Raw genomic sequence first — 27,488 nt, 5'->3', positions numbered from 1 at the left:
CTTTCGCTCATGTGTTCAAGAAAATGATTTTCTTACCTGTGACTCAGACATTATGGAGGATAACGTAAAAAAAGAAAGAAGCTTTGGCAAGTTGGCAAATGCCTCATGCAGGAACTGTCGGTGCGTGTATGAAGCGCGTGCATCAGATGCCCGTGCTTGTCTGGTGGGAAGAGCTTGGGTCAGAGCTGAGGAGATGAGACCTGTGTAGACTCAACAATCACCTTTTTTTCAAGTTGACTGATGCTGAACATGATGTTTATTTAGCTGATGATGTTTTTATTGAGTCTATTTATTCCTGTTCATTGCTAGAATTGGTTGACAGTTTAATACATTGTATGTATGATAATGAATAATAATGTTCGATATTCTTTAGTAAAGTAATTTTAAGAAGACAGTACCATCGCAGTGTGAGCAGTAAGCTAGCCAGCTATCAGCCCTGTAGTAGTCACAATGTCATCTAACTTACAGTGCCAGTGTTTGTGTTAGATTCTGGTGTGACCAGAAACATAATAATACATTTCACTTATAGCTGTATTTTCTCTTTACTCATGTTTTTTCTCTTTCTGTCTACCACTTCCAGCTCTTCCCAGCAGCCTTTGCCCTGACCTCGTAGATGTGCCTATTGATGACGGACTCCTAAAATCTTCCTCTGACACATTTCAACCAACCAGAACGAGACAGCCATGAACCCCCAGGAGACAGAGCTTGGCCAGGAGGTTATGGAGGAGGCAGACACCCCTCTTTGCCATCGCCAGAACAACCACAACAGCCGGTCCCGTAACCACACCAATCAAGAAAAACGCTACAGACGTTATGAAGCCCCTGTTGGAGGAAGTGCTGACAGCAGAGTGAGGGTGCCACAGCAGTGCAGGCCACAGGAAGAACAAGATACAGAGCTGCAACATGGAGCTCAGTCTCCACAGCCGCAGCAGCCCCAGCCCATTCCCCGACCTGCAGTGACACGTTATCGCAGACAAGGGGACAGCGAGGCCCGGATCAGAGCCCAGCAGCAGAGGCATAGACAGAGGCAGCAGCGAGAGGCAGAGAGAGCACAACAGTTAGCACAACAACAGGAGAAGCAGCACCACGCAGAGATAAACCAGGAAGATGAACGAGAGAGGGACGATTCAGTGCTTGCACGCTCAGCGAGCACCGAAAGTGGCTTCCACACCCATACCGACCGGGCTGAGGGGGATGATGGTCTGGTGATGATGTCTCTGGAGCCTGAGGAGCAGCCAGAGGCGGAGGACGAGGCCGGGAACTACGGAGTACAGCTACGACCAGAGGCAGAGGGGTACACTGAGAGTGCTGAGGCAGAACAGCAACATCTCCATCCACATTCTAACTATCCTTCTCAGCCCCCACCACTGCCACGTGAACCCCTCCCTGAGATCCAAAACCTGCAGAGACAGGATGAAGCAGAGGACATGCTGAACGCTGGCTACTCCAACTACGTCTACACCCAGCCCCTCAGCCACTCAGGAGTAGGGGCCGACGTCTTGGGCGGGGAGAGCTTGGAGAGTTTAGACGGTGTCCTTGCAGACGAAGCCTACTCTGAGCCATATGACATTTACTCACTCTCTGAGCATGTTTACGAGGAAATCTGCGATGCTCCCACATCCGTTTCATCGGCCGCAGACGGTGCTGAGGACACACAGTCACTGCAACAGAGGAGGGCTGGCTTTCAGCTCTTGGAGTGCCGGGCAGAATGTGGAGACTACCATCAGCAGGAGGCGGTGGGCTCCCGTCTGCGCCACTACGATGAACGCTCAGATGGCGAGTCAGACAGCCCAGAGAAGGAGGCTGAGTTTGCCCCTTACCCGCGCGCCGACAGCTGCGACCAGGAGGAGGATATCGACAGCATTGTGGCTGAGGTCAAAGAAAGTCTAAGCTCTCAGAGTCTTCATCGTGCTGTGGAAGACACCATAGATGAAGAAAATGAGCTTCAACATGGAGAAGAAAACCTCCAACCTGAGTCTCAAACCGACAAAAAACCCAACGCTGCCAACCCAGGGAAGCCAACAGGAAAACAGGCTGTGAGTCCTTCAGACGAGCTTGTATCAGTGAGGAACAGTCAGGAGAAGAGGGACGCCATATCACTGGCCATCAAGGACATTAAGGAAGCCATAGAGGAGGTGAAGATCAGAACAGTGAGATCTCCGTACACACCTGATGAGCCCAAGGAGCCAATTTGGGTAATGAGGCAGGACCTGAGCCCCACTGCTGAGTGTGACCTGCAGCCATCACTGGGGGGTGACGTAAGTAGAGAAGCTCTGGCTGTTTCTGATCAGGTTGCATTTGATAACATGTATGTAGTACGAGTCAACTGTTGTTTGCATATGAATTTGTTGGTTTACTTCACTTGCTATATTTTAAGAGGAACATTTTTCTCCTTTACCTCTAGTAGACAACAGATGAACCCTGTTATTGTTTCATCTCGCTCCACAGTCTGGCATCTACACAATCTTTAGTTCATTAAAAAAGTCATGCTAAGCTACCAAAAGAAAGTTTGTTGCTGAAATTCCAGTTGATTATCCATGCATCTATGTTTTATACCGAACTATTTTTCTTCATAGAGTAATACGATTTTGGTTGTGCATTGTGGCACGGTTCAACATGTGATCGAGTTACACCAATAAGGTAGCTGCTTTTTTTCTCCATTTTTTTTTATTGAATTTTGCAGACAGGCAAAAAGAAAAAGTACAATAGTTGTTTAGTGTATCAGCTCGTCTGCCTTGAAGTGAAAAAACAAAACAAAACCCTAACATAAATCCCACTATCCCTACCAACAACCCGTGTCAGACGTAGTCACAATAACCAACTGAGTAATTAAATAACATAAGTAGATAATCAAGGTACAATGAAACAAAATACAGTAAAAACTATAGCTAATAGCAAAAGTAAATAAACTCTTTAAATCCAAGAAAAAGAGAAAAAAAAAAGGGGGGGGGGTTCTCTCCTTCCAGGCAGATGCTAGGAAGTGTCCTCAGCATCATCAGCAGTAACAGTAAGACTGTGCTAATAAGAGCCAGCAGTGGGTCCCAAGTTTTTTGGAATGTTATAAATGTTTTCACGTACCCAACTATTATGAGTCGGTGGAGAAACATGTTTCCATTTAAGGAGAATGTTACCTCTGGTGAGCAAGGTGGTAAAGGCCACGACAAGTTGTGTAGTAATGGGCAGATTTTTAGACAGAGGGATCCCAAAAAGAGCAGTCAGAGGATTTGGTTCCAAATTTGTGTTTGAAATATATCGGACCAAAATTCAGTAAGCTTTGGGCACGTCCAGAACATGTGGCTGGGGACTGCTTACTGCAACGTTGACAGGCATCACTGTGACTGGGGTATATCTTAGCCAGTTTAGTGTTGATGAAACCTTTCACTGTAATAGGCCGTGCTTGGCACAAATTGAGGATGAGTGGACCAGTTTCAGAATGTCCCTCCACTGGACCTCAGTAATGTCTACCCCCAAATCCTTTTCCCATGCATTTTTAGGTGATACAGTGGGGACTTGGCTCAGAAGAGCAATCTTATTATAAATGACAGATATCAGTCGTTTGTGTTGTACATTGAGAGACAGGAACTGGTCCATCTCAGCTTCAGGGGGCGGTTCGGAAAAGTGGGAATTGCTTTTGGATAAAATGTCTCATTTGAAGGAACCGGTCTGGGCAGGATTAATATTTGAGCAACAAAAGCAACTGCTCCTTTTACAACTACAAGGGGATCAGGAGACCACAACCAAAGGAGTTGGAGCAGGATTTAGGATATAGAGCAACAATAAACTCATAAACCTTATCATACATTTAGTGCGCATGTGCGAAAAGTCGCATGCAGCCTGTTGCTACTCCCGCATTTGAGTTTGCTTTTTTAAACTTTCTTAACTAAAATAAGTGGAAAGGAGGGGGGCTTGCCGTTCTAGTAAACAACAGACGTTGTAATCCTGGTCATATCACCATTAAAGAACAGCTCTGTAGCCTGGATGTTGAACTGCTGGCCGTTGGACTCCGTCCATACCATCTGATCCCATATGTCATCACTGTTGTTCTGTACATCACTCTCTCTGCAAACCCGACATCTGCCTGCTGTATCATACACACCACCATCTCCAGACTCCGGACTCAACACCCCAGTGCCCTCATCATCATGTCGGGAGACTTTAACCACGTCACCTTGGATAGAGTTCTGCCGTCCTTCCAACAGTAGGTGAGCTGTCCTACCAGAGAGAAGAGGACACTGGACCTGATGTATGCTAACTTTAAGGATGCAAACATCTCCTCTTCTCTCCCCCCTCTGGGCAGGTCAGATCATAACCTGGTTCACCTCAAACCCTGCTATGTGCCTCTGGTGAAGAGGAAGCCTACGACCACAAGGACTGTGAGGCGGTTGGTCTGAGGAGGCTTATGAGACACTGCAGGGCTGCTTTGAAGTGACTGACTGGCCTGCATTTTGTGATTTGCATAGGGAAAGCATTAATGGGGTCAGTGAGTGCATCAAAGACTACATCCATTTTTGCGTGGACTGCAATGTCCAGCTCGGACTGTAACCTGTTACGCCAACAATAAACCCTGGATCACCAAGGACATTAAGGCTATCCTGAAAGAAAAGAAGAAAGCATTCAGAGATGGCAACCGTGATGAGGTGAGGAGAGCGCAGGGGGTACTCAGAATTAAAATCAGGGAGGCTAAAGACAATTATAGGAGAAAGCTGGAGAATAAACTCCATCTTAACAACATGAGGAACGTGTGGAGTGGCATGAGAACCATCACCAGGTTCCAGAAGACTGGCAGCACAGGGTTGGAGGACCGTGTGGACCAGGCCAATGAACTGAATCTATTTTTCAATAGGTTTGATACTGCGGCCCATCCCCCACGTTACTCTGCTGCTGGCTGCCCTTCAACTACTGCCACTTTACCTCCCCCTACTCCTCCTCCTCATAGACCCCTTGTCTACCCCTCACCACCTCACTTCACACCTCCCTTATCCACCCCTCCCCCCTGCTCTACATCATGTCCTCCACAACCTGTCGACCTCAGCCCTCCCCCAACAGACACCTCTACAGTGTCCTTCACGCCTGACTTGGTGAGAAGACAGTTGACGAGACTCCACTTTCGCAGAGCTGCAGGCCCCGATTGCGTATTTCCCAGGCTGCTTAAAGCCTGTGCCCCCCAGCTGTGTGGAGTACTGAGTCAAGTCTTCAGCCTGAGCCTGCACCTCCAGAGATTCCCTGTGCTATGGAAGACGTCCTGCCTTGTGCCGGTGCCAAAGTCTACAGACCAGCGGCCCTGACGTCCCACATCATGAAGACAATGGAAAGACTCCTCCTGGAGCAGCTAAGGCCTATGGTCAGGCCCTTCACTGATCCAGTGAAGGGCCTGACCACACCCTTTCCTGACCACACCCTTTCTCTTCACCCTCTTCACCTCAGACTTCAACTATTGCATTGAATCCTGCCACCTTCAGAAGTTTTCTGATGACTCAGCAATAGTTGGCTGCATTAGAAAGGGGGATGAAAGTGAATACAGGACTGTTAGGGGCAACTTTGTGACTTGGACTGAGCTGAATCCTCTGCAGCTCAATGTGACTAAAACAAAGGAGCTTGTAGTGGATCTGAGGAGGGTGAAAACACCTGTGACCCCTGTCTCCATCCAGGGGTCGCTATGGACACTGTAGAAGAGTCTAAGTATCTAGGGTACTACTTCAATAATAAGTTGAACTGGACTAGAAACACAGAGGCTGTCTACAAAAAGGGCCAAAGTGGACTCTTCTTCCTGAGGAGGCTGAGGTCCTTTAACATCTGCCGGACAATGCTGAGGATGTTTTATGAGTCAGTTTCCAGTGCGATCTTCTTCACTGTCACATGCTGGGGCAGTGGTCTGAAGGTCGCAGACACCAACAGACTGAAAAAACTGATCAGGAGGGCCGGTGATGTCGTGGGGAAAGAGCTGGACACCCTGACGACCGTGGCAGAGAGGATGCTGTCCAGGCTCTGGTCTATCCGGGACAATGTCTCACACCATCTCTACGACACACTGGCCCAGCAGAGGAGCACCTTCAGCAGAAGACTCCTCGCACCCAGATGCTCCAGAGCGCCACAGGAAATCTTTCCTGCCTGTGGTCATTAAATTATACAACACTTCCCTAGGAGAGTCTGTCACCCCCTCTCTGTAATATGGACTAATCTGTCTTGCACATTTTTACAGTACTTTGCACATTAGTACTTTTGATCTGTATATATTACTATTGTAAATGTGATATTTAATATATATACTTTTTTATATTTCTGTTTTTACAAATATGTTATCTGTATAATATTTTTGTTGTTAAATATGTTGTTTGTATAGCTGGAGTTTAAAACCAAAATGATTTCCCCCTGTGATTATTAATTTCTGATGCTGATACTGTATTACACTGGATACGCTATCTTTCACATTATTTGGCTTCCTTATCAGTCATGGTGATTAATCCAATTCCCATTCAGGTGGAACTGCCCCCCCACCCCCCCATTTTCTTCCTTATGATTAATTCAGTAAGGGCGAGAGAGAGAGGGGTAAAGGGCAGTTAAATAATTCAGTGAGGAATCGAATAACGGAATAACACAGGCTGTTTTCTTGTTTACATCGGCGGGATCAGAACATACCTGCATTCTAACACTTCTGCCTTAAACTTCAAAATGCACCCTTATCATACAGCTTCAGTTCATTTCATAAATACAGATAACATAACGTCATACTGTCTACAGAGAAAATCCAGGCCAACAGGCAGAGAGACCCAGCCTGTTGATTCCATGTTGAATCCTGATACCTGAGTGTCACCTGAGCAGTCCACACTCTGTCTGTAGACACTGGGGTTGCATTTAACCGCACACTCCCACTCTCAACACTAGTTCATCTGGGACACTTGTTGAGGTTCAGCTGAGTTTGTGCTTGAACTGAAATCCATGGAAAACTTCTGGATGTATCAAGTGGAAAGGTTTGAGGAGGAAGAAGCCAAGCAGAAGCAGCAGGCTGATCAACATGATGGAGATGAGGTGTGGATGGTTTGAAGAGTTTTTTCATGTGTTGAGTGATGATTTGCAGTTGTGGAATCAATTCTCTCATGAGTGTTGTGATGTGTGAAGGGTTCAGAAATTACATAAAATTATGTCATTTCATATCCTTTTTGTGGATTTATACAGTAGCCAAAGCAGTAGTGTTAGGGAATAATGTTTTCTTTTGGAAATTAATACAAAATTGTCTGATTTGTAGTGATAACAATTTGTGATTATTAATAAATTATCTCACTTAAAGAAATGGTGACCATAATATTATGCTTACTTTACTTTCAACTCATCATTTTTGGTCTCTTCTCTACCGACCTGGCTCTTCATCTTACAGCTGAAAATAATGATGGCGTATTAGGGCCGAGTCTATTACAGTCAGAGTCGAGCCGCTGCTCCTTTGCGTTGAAAGGAGCCAGTTGAGGTGGTTCAGGATCATCTGGTAAGGATGCCCCCTGGGCGCCTCCCTAGGGAGGTGTTTTCACCTGCTAGAGGTGCTGCCCCCACGACTCGACCTCGGATAAGCGGTTGAAGATAAGTGAGTGAGTGAGTGATTAATGCTGATTGTGAAGTGAGCCACAGCCCACACTGCTTGTAGAAAGAACAGACTGAAATATCTATTTTCTACATGTTTATGCCTGTTGAAAAGAGTAGTAGCCTAATAAAGTATTGGCCTTTTATTCACAAAGGTTTTATTTCACTTACATCTGCATTAGTGTTGCTAATTTTAGCATTTAATACCTTATCAATTGTAGGTGCAACCTGCATCCCAAAATGATGATTCATTTCTGGATCAATGTGAACTTTCAGTCTGATTATGAGAAGGCCTCAGCCTGATCAAACAAAGGGAAAGACTGGGCCCAAAAGCCTGGTAGCCTTTGTCCCTGAGCCTATGGTCACAGACAAAGGCTTGCCATGCAACTCTCCCCCAACAGGTCACACCCAAGTGTGAACTCTCCAAGGGATCCCCAAACTGTCAGTCCATTGGCTGACCTGACCTCTGGTGATGACATAAGTCTAAGTCGATTGAGTCTATAAAACTGTAGGACACCTCCTGCTCACTCTCTTTTCTTGGATTCACTCAACGCAATGCTCTTCTGCTGGAACCAGGGACCAGATGCCCTCTGTCCCTAAGCCCTGAACATGGCCTGTATGGAGTAGGATGATCTGCCAGGTTAACCAACTGGTTACCAACCCAAATGAGCAGAACAAAGAGCAACCTGATTCCTCTTTTGTCTAAGAGCAAACAACCAGAACAAGAATCTTTTCTTCAACCAGCTTCCTTCACAAGGACCAGCCACTGGCATCGAAGCAATGCAACTTATCTTTCCCATCTCATGGACTGGTAACTAACACCAACTGGGCATTACTACATGGTTTAAGACTTTAAGAACGGCTAAGCTAGAACTATAACTTTGTTATAACCTCACAAACACACACACACACACACACACACATACACACACACTTGCTGTTAGCTTTAGTTAGTTTATTGTGTTTTGTTTGTTGCATTTATTATTTGTTAATAAATGTTTGTGTTTACCATATGTCGGTTTGTTCCTCTACTAGGAAAATAACTTCTAAATCATTCAACTGATTAAACTATTACATTTATCAGTGTTCAACCCTTAATTAGTAGTTTAATATATTTAATGAGACTTATATTAGTTGTCACTCCGTCTATGACAGTGGTGCCCCGAGGAACTCTGGTTTAACTAGAGTAATTTTTATTACTATCTTTGATAATTATTGGTGATAACTAATATTTACTTGATTAACGATAAGTTTATTTAGAATACTCATTCTCAATCTGAACGTGAGTCAAGGCCCTACATTTAATTGGTTCTCCGTGTGAAGTTTTTAATAAATTAAAGTTATTCATTTTTAGTAATTTTTCGTTATTCATTTAGTCACACTTTTGATCCAATTAACCTAGAGTACCTACACAATACATCTGTTCAACAGGCATAAGCTTCTGGATTTGTGCCTGAACACCACATATTTCCAGTTTAATGGCACTTTTTACAGACAAAAACATGGCTGTGCCATGGGTTCACCAGTATCCCCTATTGTGGCAAATCTATACATGGAGGTAAAGGACAAGGCTTTGAACTCCTTCAAAGGAGTAACCCTGAGCCATTGGTGTGTAACAGAGACAGAACACCACACACATACAAAAGCAATCTGGTTTAAGCTGTTCAATGCAACGAGGAATGCAAAGATCTCTACATTGGAGAAACAAAACAATCACTGCATATACGCATGGCCCAACACAGGAGAGCTAACTCCTCAGGCCTGGACTCTGCTGTCCACTTCCATCTCAAGGAGAAAGCCCACTCCTTTGATGAAAACAATGTCCACATCCTGGACAGAGAGGACAGATGGTTTGAAAGAGGAGTAAAAGAAGTCATCTATGCAAAAGAAGAGAAACCATCGCTAAACAGAGGAGAGGTCTGAGACACCACTCATCTCCAATTTACAATGCTGCCCTTCCATCCCTTCCCAGGAGATTCAACAATCTAACCTCAAAGAACAACTATTCACAAATGTCCGACTGTCGTTAAGACCCAATAGAGCGCTAACAATGACCAAACCTACTTCCCACCAACGACTGTCACTCTAATGACGGTCGTTGGCACTTGGAGCACAAAGGGTTCCAGTGACATCATCTGCCTTGTGAGAGGTTAAATACCTGGATCTCCACACCAGTTAGTTGGACCAGTCCCGGCCTGGTCAGATGGGTACATGAACTGATGAAGCCTCTTGGATGAGAGGTGAAACGTCTTCCTAGATAAATAACCAAGTCTAGTTGCTTCTGACTGAAATTGCTTTGGGGATCATAAAGTTATAAGGGTCACATTGCAATCTCTCATCCTCTGCTGCTGTTTTACACACAGTACGCTACTCTGAAAATAACCGAATATTGAAACCTGTTGAGATGAAAGCTGTCTGTATACAGCATAATATACTGCCACTGGTCAAGTGCTGTAAAGGAGTTGCTGAAACAAACCAGTCACTGGGCCTCATTTATCAAACTTGCGTGGAAACGGGTGCAGATCTGAGCGCATAAATGGTCGTAGGAAAGGACCCACGTGTGATTTATGAAACATTCGTATCTGACCAATCTCAGCGTACGAATGAGCGGGCCTTGATAAATGCAGCTGCTGAATTCGATCGTCATGAACATGTTACGCCCCTAAATATTCCTGTTTCGGAGGCCTCGCCCACAGAGGTCAAATATGCAGAGGAAGAACGCTGGTTAGAAAATAAACTTTTCCGACACAGAGATCGGCATCCTGACATCCGAGATGGAGCAAAATAAAGATGTGCTTTTTGGCAGTCTTAAGAGTGGAATAAAAGGGGCCCATAAAAACTCTGTATGGAAAAAAATAACGGAGGGAGTCAAACCGAAGCAGCGCTCCACTATGACCCCTGCGCACTGTTGGACAGGTGTGCCGTATTCAGCACCCCTTCCGTGAAATGCACCCCCTCGCATTATAGGTGATATTCAAAAGATCCATTTAATTCATTTTATAATTATGGCTGCAGTTTATTTCCACAGAACATACAAAAAGGTGTTGTTTTGTGTTCGCTATTATCCAAGTTTGTGATTTTAAACACTTTAAAATAGTTTAAAGACTGTAAGTAACCAATGTTCTGACTGTTGTGGGTAACCTGTATATAAACTACTCCTATAGGTGGAAACAACAGCCTTCTGATCCAGAATATCACCTATTATGCGAGGGGGTGCATTTCACGGCAGCGGTGCTGATTACGGCACAACATCGGCGCTACTGGTTGGTCATTAGGTATTCCGTAAGAGGATACCTTTGTCATCTAGAAGAACCATACCAAGATGTTAATCATCTGATACCTTGTTTGATTTAATGCAATTTATCGAGGGTAGCCACGAACCGAGGAGATGACTTTGGCTCTGCAGTGCATCTTGCTGCAGCCGCGCGCCAACACATTCATTCATTCATTCATTCATTGTCGGGGTCGCGGGGGGCTGGAGCCGAGCTGTTTTGATATTTAAAAGAATTGCGTGTGTTCCCCCCGGCTCCCTGGCCACCACGTTTAAAAGCGATAGCTGAGCATCACACATCACCTGTACATTTATCGAGTGGTAGTTTTTGCGATTGATGAATGCGTAATCATTCACAGATGGTGCCTTCAGACGCACACATGAGTACAACCACAATTTTTATATATTTTTTTATCCGTTTTAAGAATCCGTTTTGATCTGTTCTTAATATGTGACTGCTTATGCTTAATGACAGCTGAGATTTGTTCATTATTTTCAGACAGGTTTTGCTGTGCTGCACCGCAAATACGCAGGCTCAAATGTCTGTACACGACCTCAGACCAGACGTGAGATTTGATCGTAGCTCCCGCTCACGTCCAAATTGATAAATGCTGACGTTTGCCAGGAAATGGTCGTACGCATGTTTTTCTGCCGTACGTTCGTTTGATAAATGAGGCCCACTGTCTCTAAAGGTGACTAATTATACATGATATCATTGGACCTTGTATGTGTTCTTTCTGAACTTCCGAACACAGTATTTTTCAGAGTTTGCAGCAGACATAGGAGCCTGCACGGCCTGCAGCAGTGCCTGTGTTGATCCTGAGGTGATGTAGTTCAACAAGGAGTGTCAAACAAAACACTGGAGGTGTAAATCAAAAGACTATTTTTCCAACTTTGAATCTCACAAATCTGCAATTTTTTCTCATAGATTTGCCAATTTCAACTCATATTAGCCCCCCCTCCCTGGTCTATAATTCTTTTTTTCATACTTAGCCCTAATATGCTGTCGTTCAAATCAGCACAATTTAGACAATTTAGTTAAAAAATCAAAAGCCCTAATGTATACTATGTTGGGTTGTATATCAATTGCTGTAGTTACATTTTTTTGATAAGACTTTATTTTACAATTCAATCATCTTGTTTCCTGGGAAGAACTGTATGGTTTGGAGATGAATTGTAGGGAGTAATTGAAGACAGGTGATCTTGGCATACTTGTCTACATGCAGGTGTTGAGTGAATAATCAAACGGGTCAATGAAAATGGCGAATTAAATCATTACTTCTGGTAGTTGTGTTGAATAGCTATGTTCAGCACCAGCAAGCAAGTGCTCAACTAAGGTTGTTGGTCTAAAATGTACTAATTATGTGGATAACAGAGATGGTGTGAAGCTGGTCAACAGAGCAGAGTGTTCATGTGCCCAAAACATGATCTAATGTAGCAAGTAGTTTTTTTTGTTTGGTATCAGTCCTTTGAGCACTACTATGTGACTCAAGTCATTTTGTCCAAGTCTCAAGCAAATTCCAAGTAATTTTTTCTTGGGCTAGTCAAGTCAGGTCAAGTTAAAATATATTTTCTGAAAACATTTCAATTGATAAGGGCAATGCTACTGCTGAATCCAGTTTACATGACCTACTGTAGTTTGACAGCTTCGTCCAAGTTTTCGACCGCGTTGCACTGGTAGAACTCATCTGCATGAAGTTGAGGACATCATTGGAATTGGGGTTGTATTTGAGCTGTAGCCTGCACGATGTTTCCTACTGGTCTATGTTTCTGTGTTTTGACAATGTTCTGCCCTCCGTTCCACACAAAGGTGATTATGTTGTCATGTTTTGCCTCTAAGCTGTGATTTGTCCATTCAATGTGTCAACGTCAGCTCACCTCATCACAGCTTGTGTGTTTTGCTGTCTGATACTTTCACATTCTGATAAGTGCTCTCTTTTTAGAAACGACTCTGAGGTGTCTTTCACACCTCAACAAAGTTTGGTGCATCATAAGCAGTGGAGTGCACAGACTTTTTGAAGGGGCAAGGCCGAAAAGCAAAAAAGGGCACATAGCGTGTCCCCGCCACTGAAGAGGGCACTTTAACACGCATTTTGGCTTCTAGAGGGCACTTAAGCACGCATTTTGGCTCCCACGAGGGCACTTTAGCACACGTTTTGGCTCCTAGAGGGCACTTTAGAACGCGTATTGGCTGCTGAAGGGCACTTTAGCAAACGTTTTGGCTTGTAGAGGGCACTTTAGCATGCATTTTGGCTGGTAAAGGGCACTTTAGCACACGTTTAGATTGCTGACAAGTGTGAACCTAACATGTGTTTTCAGGTGCTCACCAAAATCTATTTACAAACATGATCACTTTCTCCCACACCTTTTCCCATTGAGACATGTCAAACTTTGTTTCAGTTTCTGACTTTGTCCCCACACCTTGTCCCTGCAGTCTCCTGGTTCAGGCTCGCCCTCTCCTCCAGGAGCAGAGTCATCCAGCAGACACCTGCTGCAGGAGGACAGCTTTGAATCTTCTCCCTCCAGTAAAGAGGTGTGTTCAACATTTTACTATTCATTAGACATTATCTCATTTTCACTTTTGCATATCAATTTGAGTTGATGTTTGAATGAATCATTTTTCTCTCTTCTCATTTATAGTCCAGGAGAAGCCTTGCGTCTTTCCCTACATATGTAGAAGGTGAGTGCTTCATCCAGAGGTTTTCAAACAGTTTTTTATTTTATTGAATTTTTTTTCAGGCAGTCGCGTTGAGATTAGCATCTCTTTTTCAAAGGAGAACTGAGGACAAGGTACATTCACAAGAACATAATGCCCAGAACAGCAACGACACGATTATACAACAACAAGGAATTAGAAACAGTTACAAGAATCATAAAAAAAACCCAATAATAAAGTTTTAATACCTCCAAGGGAATAGAGTCTAGCTTTAGGGAAGTTTGTAGTTCGCCTCATTTCAACTAATCAGTTAATTTGACAACAGTATTTAACGTTAGCCAGTCTTCAGCTGAAGTCTTTCTTTGAGTGCTGTGTAATCCATTAGCTAGCTCTCAACTCCAATGGATTCTTGTTTCTGTAGCAACAACAGACAACCCTGGCAACCAACAACGCCTAACGCTATTGGCTGCTACAATGGAAACAGAACGGGACAGGAAGTCATTGTCAAACCCGTCAAAAAATTACAAAAATTATTTCAGACTAAATATATTTTTTTTTATGGAAAAGCAATACTTTCATTCTGCCCCCCTAAAAACGCCATATGGGTGTATTATTTCTTTCTTTCTTTTTAAATATAGCTTTTAATAAAGATTCTACATATTAAACCTTTAACAGCCTATTTTTACTTTTAAATTGTCCAAACGGCATTTTCCTGTAACTGCTAGTCACTACTGTAAATGCAAAAGCACTTTTTGTACCTAAATGAAAGTTTAAAGACACAACACCACTGGCATGCTTACAAGCTTTTTGCAAAGAGAAAAAAAGTGATGGAGGCTGGGTGTGATGTCCTCCTAACCTCTGGCTGCCGATACTGTCAGTGTTGCTGATTCCCCAGTGATCCGCTGCTAATACACAGCTTATTGAACTGCACTGCTGATCTAAGCCTGTTGTCAATGCTGTGTCAGCATTTCCTAAATGTCAAGGCCTTCAGTAGCCAACAGAGATGGAGGAGGGGAGAGACAGTTGTGGAGCTACTCTTCGGTAATAAACCAGTAATAACAACATTTGTCAGATTGTCACAATTTATCTTGCTTTTGTTTATCATCCTCCAGTATGACCGTTGACTGTAATTTGGCTCAAAGAAAGACTCCCAGTCGTCAAATTAAGTGATTAGTCCAAATTAGTTGTTCCCCTGTATGATTCATCACTGACACACCTGGCAACCCGACTGCTGAAATAATTTTTGGTTGTTGCGACTACGGAATTGGACATTTAAAAAGTTACATTTATGTAACGTTTGTTATTCATAAGAGTTATCTAAATTTAAGACTCACTTATGCTGACAGCCTATTTATTTGAATTTGAAGGAGGTTTTGCGATGTGCCATTCTGCCATGCTCACCATCGCTTTGTTTCTCGATTATTTGCCCTTCTTCTCTTTGGACTGGAAGCAGGGATGTACCCCAGTACATGAGAGCGTGTGAAGGGTGCACAATGAAACTTTTTTGGAAGTAATTTGAATTGCTAAGGTATACAGGCCTTCAGGCCTTCTTAAACTGGAAATCCCTCATCTTCATATGGGCATATAGCAGGCTCAACTTTGCTAGAGCCTGAATGTGCCTGTGCTGACTGTAAAGCTACATCTGTATGAAAATAAAGTACTATAAATGACATCAGTAACTTATACGATTACTAATGACTTACCATTTAAAAGTAACAAAGATTTCTAATTCAGAAGGCCGTTACATTTATTAGTAATAATGGATCTTCTCTTAATGTTTTATATAATTTAAAACACAATCATACAGCTCTTCACGTCTTTTTATTTCTTTTCATGAAACAACTGCCAATATCCAGCCCTGCTCACTGCGTGTGTACCTTTCACTGCATCTTTGCTGGTTCCTGCTCCATACTTCTCCTGCCTGTCCTCTTCCTCCTCCTCTTTCTCTTCATCATTTCCCCCTTCTCATCACCACGATGACTGGAGTCACCCTGTGTCCCAGTATCCCCTTCATAGTCACTTCTGTCACTTGTTTAAATACCTCCATGACTGTAAATGCCATCTGAAATTGAAATATGACCGCCGGCCCTTGGCCCAGGATGGACTGGCCATCGGAAGATTTCCGAAATGGCCAGTCCATCCTGGGCCAAGTCCACCCCTGACTGGAAGTTAAACGGTCTCCTCACTCTGTCTGTTGATCCTCCTCTGTGAGTCAGCAGTAATGAAATTCACCTGATCAGACACACAGGAGTGAGCCTGATTCGGAATTCTGACTTGAATGTTCTGTTTCATTGCACTTTTAATTGTCGGAAGTTGTAATTCTCTCGATTTCCGATTACAATGAATCTCAGCATAAGCAGCAGTGACAAGCTCCACCTGAGCAACCGCTGCTGACTGACGTAAAGAAGGTCAATAATAGAGCGCCGCATTTGAATATAGCAAGGGAATGTCTCCACAGACACTGATGGTATTTCTCATCAAAGAGGCAACAAGTGTTTTCATTAGTGGGTAACATGATCATTCACCATTGTTTTAACTCACTCTGTGATAGAGAGGAACTTAAAAGATAATTAACTAGATGGAAATCTTATGGAGTACAACTTTAAACAAAGACATTGGAACATGGACCCTTAGCAGAGTTGTGAAATTGTATATGAAATGTGCTAATGAATACAAATTAATTAAAAAAAAAAAGATCAAAATTAGAGAACAAATTATAAATACTTGATTTATTCTGAAATATTGTTTTTTTTAATGTTAATAATTTGATAGAATATCAGCTGTGTCTATACCACTGCTGTACTAGCAAGTTAGTAACCTCATTAGAAGACTTTGATTGTGTTTTTAAATAATGAAGTTGGATATTCCAACAGCATACTCTCCAATATAATGAACTTATTGTTTTACATCTATTTTAATTATATCCTTCCATATTTCTAGTGATATAGAAATTAGTTAGAAATTCAGCTCATTCTCCCAACTGGGATGTAGGAAGAAGGAGAAGCGCTTTATTAATCCTTCATTGGGGAAATTTTATTTGAACACTCTCCTATTGTTATTCATAATACACACAGGACCTATAATCGTTCATTAGTGGTGAGACATCAGAGCAAAGGGGCTGCGACATAGTGGGCACTCCAAGCAGTTGGGAGTTAGGATAGGTAAGCTATATTATGATGTAATATTGTAATATTTGTATATACAAATATTACAATATTACAAATTTCCCCAATGAAGGATGAATAAAGCGCTTCTCCTTCTTCCTACATTATTGTCAAAGTGGGAAGGGAACCCTTGTGTTGTATAATGAGATTAAAACACTGTCCTCCCTCCAGTCCCAGGCCCATGTGACCCAGAGGACCTGATCGATGGGATCATCTTCGCAGCCAACTACCTGGGCTCCACCCAGATGCTGTCGGATAAGACTCCATCCAAGAACATCCGCATGATGCAGGCACAGGAGGCCGTTAGCCGCGTCAAGGTGAAAACACACATTACACACTCAGACACACTCAGAGAAGTACTCAGTATTTTTACAAGTCTTCCATGTCTCATGCTCAGTCAGACTCCTGCAGTTTGGTTTTGTTACCAAATGAATAAACATCATACTGTACCTATTCTTCATTTTCTTAAAAAAACAAAACATTATTTTCTTATTTCCCATCTTACCTGATGATGACTGAAGTTTTGTCTTTAGATATTCACTATACTGTTGTAATGTCCATGTGTTTACCTGTAAAAAAAATCATCGGGGCAAAATCTCTGCCTCAATGATTTGTTTAATTCCTATCTTGCGTGTTCTGCGGCCTGTTCAGTGAAGGGATCATTGTTCCACAGGGACCGTTTTTGCGGATGCACACCGCTACATCCGGAAAAAGCAGAGAATAAGTTTGGGATCATTTCACACTTAAAAAGGAAGCCAAAAAGGTGAATGTGTCCTCTTTTAACTAGAACTGTTCTACCACAACAGCAGGACATTGATGATTCAGCGTCTGAGCTGAAAGCAGCCCGTTGTTAACACCACTTCACCGAGCGCAGCTGTTCAGGTTTGAGGAGGGTGGTTGCCGTAGTTACATAGAAACAGGAAGAGAATGCGTAGCTGTCCTTGTGAATGCCTCTATGTTTAGTTTTTCATTACAATGTTAAAAAGAACGTCACCTCCCTGATCAGTCTTTATAGTTTTGTTTGAGTAAATGTGTCAGTGGAGTTTTGTTCATTGTTTGTTGTGACAGTAAACAGGAAGAGAGTAAGTCACTCTTCCTGAATATATCCATCTCTAATTCATATATAAATGAATCTGTTTTTTTTTTTTAAACCTGTTTGAGTAAACAGAGAGAATTTAATGCACCACTTTGAACTGTCTAAATAGTAAATTTATTCATGGTAAATTGCGAGTGTATTGTCTTCAGCACACACACATCTCACCCCCCCCCCCCCACACACACACACACAAACACACCGAATAGGCCTTCCCCAGAAATAATATATTTTTTGTAAGTAATGGTGAGTGGAATAATCGGTAGAATACTAATTTACAAAAATATTTGATAGCTGCAGCCCTACAATCAACAAGTCAATCAATTTAATTGGTCACATGGAATCGTACAAGGTAGTGTTGTAGATAAGGGCCGATAGGGCCCAGCGCCTGCACACTGGCCAGCTGGATACCTGACAGAGAAGATCCATGAATCACAGCCGGTGTTTGTCCATGCTTGCCTCGGTTTCTCCTTTGATGTAGAGATGGAGACAGACAGAGAGATGGTCTTACTCTTACTAGCTAAAAATGTTCCTCTTCATTGCCTTTATTGGGGCTTTTTTTTGCATATTTTGGCATCTTACCGCAATCGGATGATCAGTGGAAAAGTGCGTCTACATAGAAATCAGCATAATAAAGAAATAGCTCCACAGCACAACTCGGTCATAATAATAATAATAATAGATCGATTTTATATAGCACTTTTCTCAGTACTCAAAGACGGTCATGTGTATCAGAAAGATACTACATGAATAAGCGTTAATAAATCAATGAATCACCTTATTGATCTTCTTTTATTAAACTTAAAGGTATAATACCTTTTAAATTAAGAGATGCTAGTCTCTGTCATTTTAAAATAATCTTTTTTTTCTATCCATTTCTTTTATCGATCTCAATCTGAAAACACTTCTGACATTGACCACAAGACTCTTTGCAATTAGAATGAAATATTCACAGACACAGAGAGTCGTCAGAGGCCCAAACAGTGTGCCGGCTGTGGTCCAACAGGCCTGCCCTCCACAGTCTCTCGAGAGGGGATGCTGATGCAGTTACCTTGGCAACAGCATGTTCAGCTCCCAGAGTTTAATGGTTATTCTGGATAACCAAATCTTCAGCTTTTAGCCATATCAGGAGTCTCTGTGGATTCCTCAGCAGGGACAGCTTTTAGAATGAGCCAGAAGAGTCACTTGGTCTCTTGTTGCAAGCTCTCGGCCAATGCTGGATTTGAATAAAAACGTAGTTATCATGACCTCTGAAGCTTAATTTCTCAGGCCGAGATAAAAAAATGAGCTTAGATCAGAAACACAAGTCCTAACTTCCTGAGAAAAACACTATTACAAAACTAAACTAAACTAAACTTCTTATAGAATAGAGAACTTTACGTGTGAGAGTTAGAAAGACGACAAATAAGGAGGCAGAGTACAAAGAAAGGTTACAAAGGAAAGACTAAACCAAAACACTCTGCACAACAACGAGATACTCAAGTCAGCTGAGGGGGAGACTGTTTGTGCACAACAACGAGATACTCAACTTAGCTGAGGGGGAGACTGTTTGTCTACCATCTTAAAGTCCACTTTCAAGGTGTGGCCAATGGAGATGAGATGCATTCAGTTTCACGCTCAAACTGGGAGAAAGTCCCTCTTCTTTGGTTCTCAGAGAAGAGCATGAGGCCTTTAATGACTCTGATACTGTAGAGGTACTTCTTAATGTTTCAAACCAAAATGAAATCAACACTGGGGTTTTTGCCCTTGCATAAAATCAGACCTTCAGATTATCAAAAATATGAATTCAACCGTTATGAAGCGCACATTTCATTAGCATGACTTTATTTCTTCTTATTAAAACCTCTGAAAGTAATTGTCAATGACACACTTATACTTAGACAGTTAGACTTTGAAAAATCACCATTATAGAGAGTTACTGTTAATTGATTAAACTGGTGTCTGTGGAGTAGGGCCAGTGATCAGCATCTCAGTTTTATCTCTTTGAGAGCAGGAAATGATGTGCCCTCCAGTTTAATAATGTGAAAGGATCACAGGCACAGCTGAGTATCATCAACGTGGCGATGGACATTAATTCTCTGAAATATAAAGAGAGAAAAACAGAGGGCAAAGAACAGAGTCCTGAGGTATTATTATTATAAGAAACACACAGTGTTCTTTCAGATAGGTAACACTTAAACCACGTGAGAGCCCGGCCAGAGACGCCACATTTCTTCCCCAGCCATTCAAGGAGCATTTCTATGGGGTCAAAAGCTGCACTGGGAGCCAGCAACAGAAGCACTGTGGTGTAATCTGAATCCAGAAGGTCACAGTAAGTTTCAGTGGAGTGACAGGTCTTGAAGGCAGACTGAAAAGATTCAAAAAGATCATTGTTAAACATATGGGCCGAAAGTTGTTGAGAAATCACTGATGATTCCAGTACTTTTGAAAAGAATGGAAGGTTAGAGAGTGGTCAGTAATTATTTAGAGACCCAGGATCAAGGTGTGGTTCCTTGAGTAGAGGTTTTACCACAGCAGTCTTCAAACTAATGGGGACAATGCCAGTTGTAAGAGACAAATTAATAATATTAAGCATTGTAGGTGACATGAGATAGCCAGAGATCCAGAGGCCAGAGAAAGGTTTTAGGTCACCAGTCAGACGCCGTTCGCTGGTATTAGCCCTAGCCGGACGGATTTGGTCTGCCGCAGCCTCCGGCCTTGTCGTCGTCATTTTACTGGGTGATCTGCACCAAAGTGGAAGTAGAATTAATTTACACACTTCTAAGAATCTACAAGTGAAGTTTCATATTTGTACATGAACATTTACATGTCAAAATAGTAAAACAAAGTGGCGTTGATGAGAGAAAGCAGTAAGAACGTTTGGGATACACTCAGCCTGAGTGTATCAGGTGGTGGTTTACATTAAAAATAGAAATTAGGAAGATTTTACGGTTTATTGTGGAGATGTTAAAGCATGTAATTTTATTGTGAAGGACTGAAGTCTGATCCCAGATGTTTTGACAGTATTGATATTTATGTGGACGATCAGCAGCTCCAGTGTTTACGGCGAGGAGATCGGGGTGTCCGACTAAATGAGCACACGGCTAATTCACCGGTGTTAGCGTCCTTTTGACCACCCTTGTGAACACAAAGATAAATCAGGCCGTTAAAACGATATATGGTTACAAAGATAAGAAGTTAGACTTTAGTTTAACACCATTAAAATAACTAGACATTATAGAAGCATTTATATTTGTAGGTTAAACAGAAAGTTTGATGGAATTTAGCCAAAAACTGTCCGACTGGTGACACAGTTCTGCTAGCTGACAGGGGGTGCATGAGGCTGGGGAACGGTTTAGTAGCTGACAACAGTTTAGTCAGTGTTTCAAGAGAGAAAGTCTCAAGAAAAGAACAGAGATTGACTGGGATTCAACACATGCAAACTGCTAACTTTTCAGAAGTAGCTGTAAATGAGGAACTAATTTCATATTTAATCTCATCTATAAAGAGTGAGCAGTAAACAGGACTTTTTTGGACTAAGTTTGGCAAGAGTGTCAAAAAGAGCTCTAGGGCTGTTTTTCTTATAGGAACTCCAGTCAATGGCCCTCATTTATCAATCTTGCGTGAAAACGGGCGCAGATCTGAACGCAGAATTGGTAGTAGGACAGGACCCACGTGTGATTTATGAAACATTCGTATCTGACCAATCTCAGCGTACGAATGAGCGTGCCTTGATAAATGCGGCGGCTGAATTCGATCGTCTTTAACATGTTACGCCCTTAAATATTCCTGGTTCGGAGGCCTCACCCACTGAGGTCAAACATGGGGGACGAAACACTTGTAAGAAAAAAACTTTTCCGACACAGAGAAAGGCATCCTGACATCCGAGATGGAGCAAAATAAAGATGTGCTTTTTGGCAGTCTTAAGAGTGGAATAAAAGGGGCCCATAAAAACGCTGTATGGAAAAGAATAACGGAGGCAGTCAACCCGAAGCAGCGCTCCACTGTGACCCGTGTGTGTGTGTGCGCACTGCTGAACCTGCACTCCTGCTCTGTAGCGGGGTTTGCCAGCGGGGTTATTAGGTATTCTGTTAGGGGATAACCTTTGTCACCTAGAAGAACCATACCAAAATGTTAATCATCTGATACCTTGTTTGATTAAATTGCAATTTATCGAGGGTAGCCACTAACCGAGGAGATGACTTTGGCTCTGCAGTGCGTCTTGCTGCAGCCGCGCACCAACACATTCATTCATATATTCATCTTCAACCGCTTGTCCCTGTCAGGGATCCGAGCTGTTTTGAAATATAAAAGAATCGTTTTTATTTTTTTTATTCGTTTTAAGAATCCGTTTTGATCTGTTCTTAATATGTGACTGCTTATGCTTAATGACAGCTGAGGTTTGTTCATTATTTTCAGCCAGATTTTGCTGTGCTGCACCGCAAATGCACAGGCTCAAATTTGCGTACACAATCTCAGACCTGAAGTGAGACTTGACCGTAGCTCCCGCTCACGTCCAAATTGATAAATGCCGGAGTTTGCCAGGAAATGATCGTACGCACGTTTTTCTGCCGTACGTTTGTTTGATAAATGAGGGCCATTGTCTGCACCTGCTTTGTTGGACATTGTCCAGTGTTCATATCAGAAAAACAGCTAGATTTCTTCTTACCTTTAAAAAATGTAATACACAACATGACATTGTACGTGTCAGACATGTTTTCTCTTACTGGAAATATTCTGTTTGGTTTGGGTGAGGGGCAGCACTGGGTAGAGCACGCAGGAGGCAGTGCAGGAGGCAGGACTCGAATCTGTCTGATGATTTTGGCGTTGGCTCTTACCAACAGAAGTCTTCATCATCAGTAGCTGTGTGTAGTGCTGTACAGAAACTACTGTGCTCTATTGTACAGAAAGTGCTGAGTCAGCTTCTCAAGTGTGTTTGCGAGCCAAAACAACAGAGTCACCTGCTGGCAGAGGGAGGCTAATGCAAACACTCTACTGCCTCCCATGATCCAAAGGCTCCTACTGTACCATGAGTGTGTGTCGTTTTAGTATGAAGATAGAATGAAGACTAACAGCAGTCTAGAGTGTGTTGGCTGAGGCTGTGATGTGTTGGCAGAAAGTATTCTACAGCCAGGTGGAGGTCAGGACAGATGAACGCCCCTGTTTACAGCTGATGGACAGTCAGAGAGTGAGGAGGCTCTGCTCTGGAGCTAATCAGCCTCTCTAATGGACGGAGTGCATTATAACGGTTTTCATCTTGATTGCGGTTTCTGCTATTAGAATAGTAATCAAATAAAAATTACAAATATTTATTCATAGGCTTTATGTTTAGAGACTTAATATCATAGGTAACTAGGTAACCTGTGTTATTGTATAGGTATCTGCAAAATTATGATGTCAAAACTGATAAATAGTTCAAATCTCATAATGATATTTACCACAGCAGGCAAGACACTGGAGTGGTTAAAACAAGGAATGTATGCATAGATTAAAGGAGTACTAAATGTAATGTTCTAATTTTAGGTCATTGTATCATTTATTATTTTCATATTAGACAGACGGTATATGAACATATCTCTCAAATATATATTTTAAGTTTTTGTTGACAACCTACTGCATATTTCTTACAAGTACATTTCTTAAAGGTGAATATAGTTTAAGGTATTTCTTTATTAAGCATCATAACATTGCAAGTCATGGTGGAAATTTCTCTTTATGCGCTCAGAATTAAAACACACAAAGCATTTTACAAATTTGAAACAATGATGTAATTGAGAAATTCAATGTGCATTACATTATGTTTCTGGAGAGAGATTTATTCATTTGTATAACAAGCAACTCATCCTGACAGAACAAGACAACATCTCATGCTTGTGTTGATCAAGATTTGTGAGTAGTAGAATGCATACTCTTTAAGCTAGAGACACGTTTTCACAACGTATTACCTGGAGAACTCAGTGGCCTGTATTGTTTGCCGGTACACATAAAACCTACACAAAAAAACATGTTTCTATTTTCTGCATTTTGAATTTTACCATTGGCACAATATTTCAAACTGTCTAATGAAATGTAACATGTCATAAAAATGTCTACTCTGTGTTCTAAAACAATTATATCACACTTTTGCACGACTGGTATTTGGAGTATTTTATTGAAATTGAAAAATGCAGGGCACATGAACACTGGGCTTGCATAGTCCAGTTTAGATGTTCATCACACAAATACATGTAACCATACAAATAAATGAACACAATGTGAACCAAATATCAAACACTGTACAGTGGCGCTAGAGGATGTCATATGTGATGCCCCTGCCTCCCTCTCTCTCTGTGATCCAGTCAGTCTGTCCTGTGCTCTGATCTAACCCATTACTCTCCTGTCTGCTTTATTCCATGCCTGGCAGACGGCCCAGAAATTAGCCCAGAACAGGAAGAAGGTGCAGTACCTACATATCCGTCTCGTCCTCCACATGGCAAAGCACAGTATCTCTTTCTCCTCTGCTTGCCTCTGCTTTGTCTCTATCTGAATCTATCTGTGTATTTCACTGTCCTGTGTGTCCTCTTCAGTGCACTGTCATTCTGATGAATTGTTGGCATTTTCCTGGATCCAGCTTTGTATTGTTGGAGGTGATATTCATTGTTACGGCCCCTTCCTTTGGTACCAAGTCTCTTCACCATTTTTTCATTCCATATCAGACATTTTGTTACCCTCGTAATTTGGAACACTGTAGTTTAACTACTTGTTGGAATGCAGTTTGCTGGATGCAGGAAACAGCTGTAATATTTCTGATGCTGTGAGGTCTTACTGGATTTGTGGTTTTATTCAGTGTGCTCTCTCTGCTGCTGATTCTGTATTTGTAGTGAAACTATGTATGACTGTAAATAATAACCTGTAAAGTTTGCTAACCAGAGTCAGATGACAAAAATGCTATCAAATCATCTTTGGCCGGAGATCTGGGATGTAAAAATAAGAGTCTACAGCGGCGCTTGTTGCACCACAGCTTCTTCCTACCTGCAGTGCTATTTATCAGTCTAGATCAGTGGTTCTCAAACTTTGTACATGATGTACCACCTCAGAAAATATCAGGCTCTCCCAAGTCCCTACACTGAGACCAATGTCAAATTACATTAGCGTAGACACTATTCAGCTACAGACAGGAATGTTGATTCCTAATCCGAAGATTATTTATTGTTGACTGTCTTCAGCCACAGCCACGCTGTAGGAAGGGGTAGCATCAGAACAGGGGTCATCCCTATGTCCCCCGGGTCCTATGTTCCCCGGTCATATAAGCCTCCCCCTTTGCTGATTTAATTCAGCATTTTGTTAGGTTTAGAGGTTACGGTTAGGGTCAGGGTTAGGGGGTAGTGTTAGGGTCTACACAGGCCTATTTGCCGTGGAATCCGGTACTGATTGTGGAAAACAATAACAGACCTATGATAAATGAGTTCCTACATGAAACTGCTCACAACAGGTCTGTGGATTATCTTGAGTAACCGGGTCATGATTTCTGGAAAGAGACACTGCTTTTGAGTTTTTAGCACCACAAGCTGAGTCCCATCTAGTTCCGTTAGCAACACTGGGGAACTCAAACCAAAACTACCTAGATTGATAAATAGCACTTCGGCTTGAAAAATATGTAGTTTTGATTTTGAGGTGAACTGTCCCTTTAGGCTAAATGCCTTGTGTCATTATGCTCACAATGGTAACAAGAAAGAATAAATTCCTTAAAGCTGAACCCTGTGGGTAGGGGTAGAGGTGTGGGTTGGGAAAATAGATTGTTAGTTAGGGAAGGTGAATAGGTTGATTAGTCTGGAGTGATGGGTTGGGTTGTCAGGATGGGGGGCTTGCTGTTTATTCAACATCCTGATGGATGCTTGCATAAAGGTGGACATGGCTCGTTTGGTTCATAGTGGCATGGAACCATGTATCCTTCCTGAAGGTACCAGATGATACTGGTTGTTGAGGTCAATGGTGGGGTCCGATATAATCAGTCCACTTTTCCTGATGGTTTGTTTTTCATATATGGCTGTGAGAGTGGTCTGTGGCTGTCCAATTATCTTCCCACTCATTTTAATGATCCTGAGGGGACATTTGTTCACCTTACTCAGGGAACCAAACCATGCCAGAATGCTGAAGGTGAGGGTGGATTGAATGAAGCAGCTGTAAAATGACTTGGAGTACTGACTTGTCAACTTGCAGGCATCGCAGCTTCCAGAGAAAGTACAGGTGTTGTTGACATTTCTTGAAGATACAGTCTGTATTTCTTTTGTTATTCATATTCTTCCAGTCTCTCGATTATACGGCAATCTAACTGAAGAGCATCTCTTTGGTTTAGAGATGTTAAAGTTGAGATGGTTATCCCTGCCAGACTGCAGTTGCTGCACTGACTTGGTGGTGTCGACTATGACTGTGCTGTTAGTGTTTAATATAAACCATGTCAGGATTTCCACTTCTGCAGCTGTTGGTGTAGAGGGTGAACAGGAATGATGTTATAAATGTAAACTGTGGCACCATTTCAGTATAACATGGTAGCATGCTAACATTCTAATCAGCACTAAATAAAGCCCAGCTGAGGCTGATGGGGTTGCTGCTGGCCATAAACCAAAGATTGAGGCAAATTGTGAGTTTGCAGTGATGAAGATGTTAGGTCAGGGCTTCATAAAACTCAATTGGATCCATCCACTAGGGACCATGAATGAATTCCTAATCTCATGGCAGTTCATCCAAAATGTGTTGAGAGAGATATTTCAGACTGGACCAAGGACAGCACTGCCATCCCTGGAGCCATGCGTGTCTAAAGGTCTGAACCGAGGGAGGTTAAACACATCCTCGATCTCAGTACTTGATGAAACTGAACCTGCTATATGACTATGTTAATTCATGTGCCCAAATGGTTAATTTGAGAACACACATTACTAATGTATATGCACAAATCTACCCCTTACAAAGACTCACTGTCTGGAAAAACATAAAACTGTGGCCCTCTTGACAAGCTTGCATACACAGAGTTCTAATCTGTGCTTTGTTCTACAGTTCTGTAGTCAGTGTTAAGATCCTGGCCTTTGTCATTCTCAGCAATATAGATCACTGAGGATGATTTGAAGCAAAAACATGCAAAAACACTGGTGTGGTCTTAAAACATTTTTACATCAGATATTTAAAGGCAGCACACATGATGTGTCCTGGGATCTATATTTACAATCAGATATCTAACTACATAACATAAGACTTACAACTATACTGGTTTAAAAGTGATGATACAGTGAGATGAAGCAGTGCACCAGGTGAATGTAAACTGTTTGTTCGTTGTTGGATTTACAGTGGTTACAGCCTCCAACTTCGTCAAGTTTCCAACCATTTCTCTGAAAAGAAATATCCTCAACAGACCTGTGAATGTTCTCATTTGTCCAGGTCATCATTATCCCCAAAGCAATTTCAGTCAGAAGCAACTGGAATTGGTTATTTGTCTAGGAAGACATTGCACCTCTCATCCAAGAGGCTTCATCAGTTCATGTACCCATCTGGCTGGGACTGGACCAACTAACTGGTGTGGAGATCCGGGTATTTAACCTGTCACAAGGCCGATGATGTCACTGGAACCCTTTGTGCTCCAAGTGCCAACGACCGTCATTAGAGTGACAGTCGTTGGTGGGAAGTAGGTTTTGACTTTGTTAGTGCTCTATTGAGTCTTAACGACAGTCGTTGGAGTCACAGGAGGCCATTTGTGAACAGTTATTATTTGAGGTTAGATTGTTG

The 27,488-nt window shown here is 42.2% G+C and overlaps 1 protein-coding gene across 1 annotated transcript in view; it reads left to right on the top strand.

The window, feature by feature from the left end:
- Window positions 1-683: 683 nt before the first annotated feature.
- apba1a (amyloid beta (A4) precursor protein-binding, family A, member 1a) overlaps window positions 684-27,488 on the top strand; it is a gene marked incomplete at its 5' end in the record, with an annotated part of 40,493 nt that continues 13,688 nt past the window's right edge. Inside the window, 5 exons of the mRNA XM_083912743.1 lie at window positions 684-2,258; window positions 13,275-13,373; window positions 13,481-13,520; window positions 16,832-16,977; window positions 24,136-24,168. Coding sequence (XP_083768869.1) covers window positions 684-2,258; window positions 13,275-13,373; window positions 13,481-13,520; window positions 16,832-16,977; window positions 24,136-24,168 — 1,893 coding nt within the window. The remainder of the gene's footprint in view (window positions 2,259-13,274; window positions 13,374-13,480; window positions 13,521-16,831; window positions 16,978-24,135; window positions 24,169-27,488) is intronic.

Source organism: Echiichthys vipera (genome assembly GCF_963691815.1).
Source record: "Echiichthys vipera genome assembly, chromosome: 4".
Classification (NCBI taxonomy): Eukaryota; Metazoa; Chordata; class Actinopteri; order Perciformes; family Trachinidae; genus Echiichthys; species Echiichthys vipera.
Note: the sequence above shows the minus strand (reverse complement) of the source record. Positions and strands in the feature narration are given on the sequence as shown.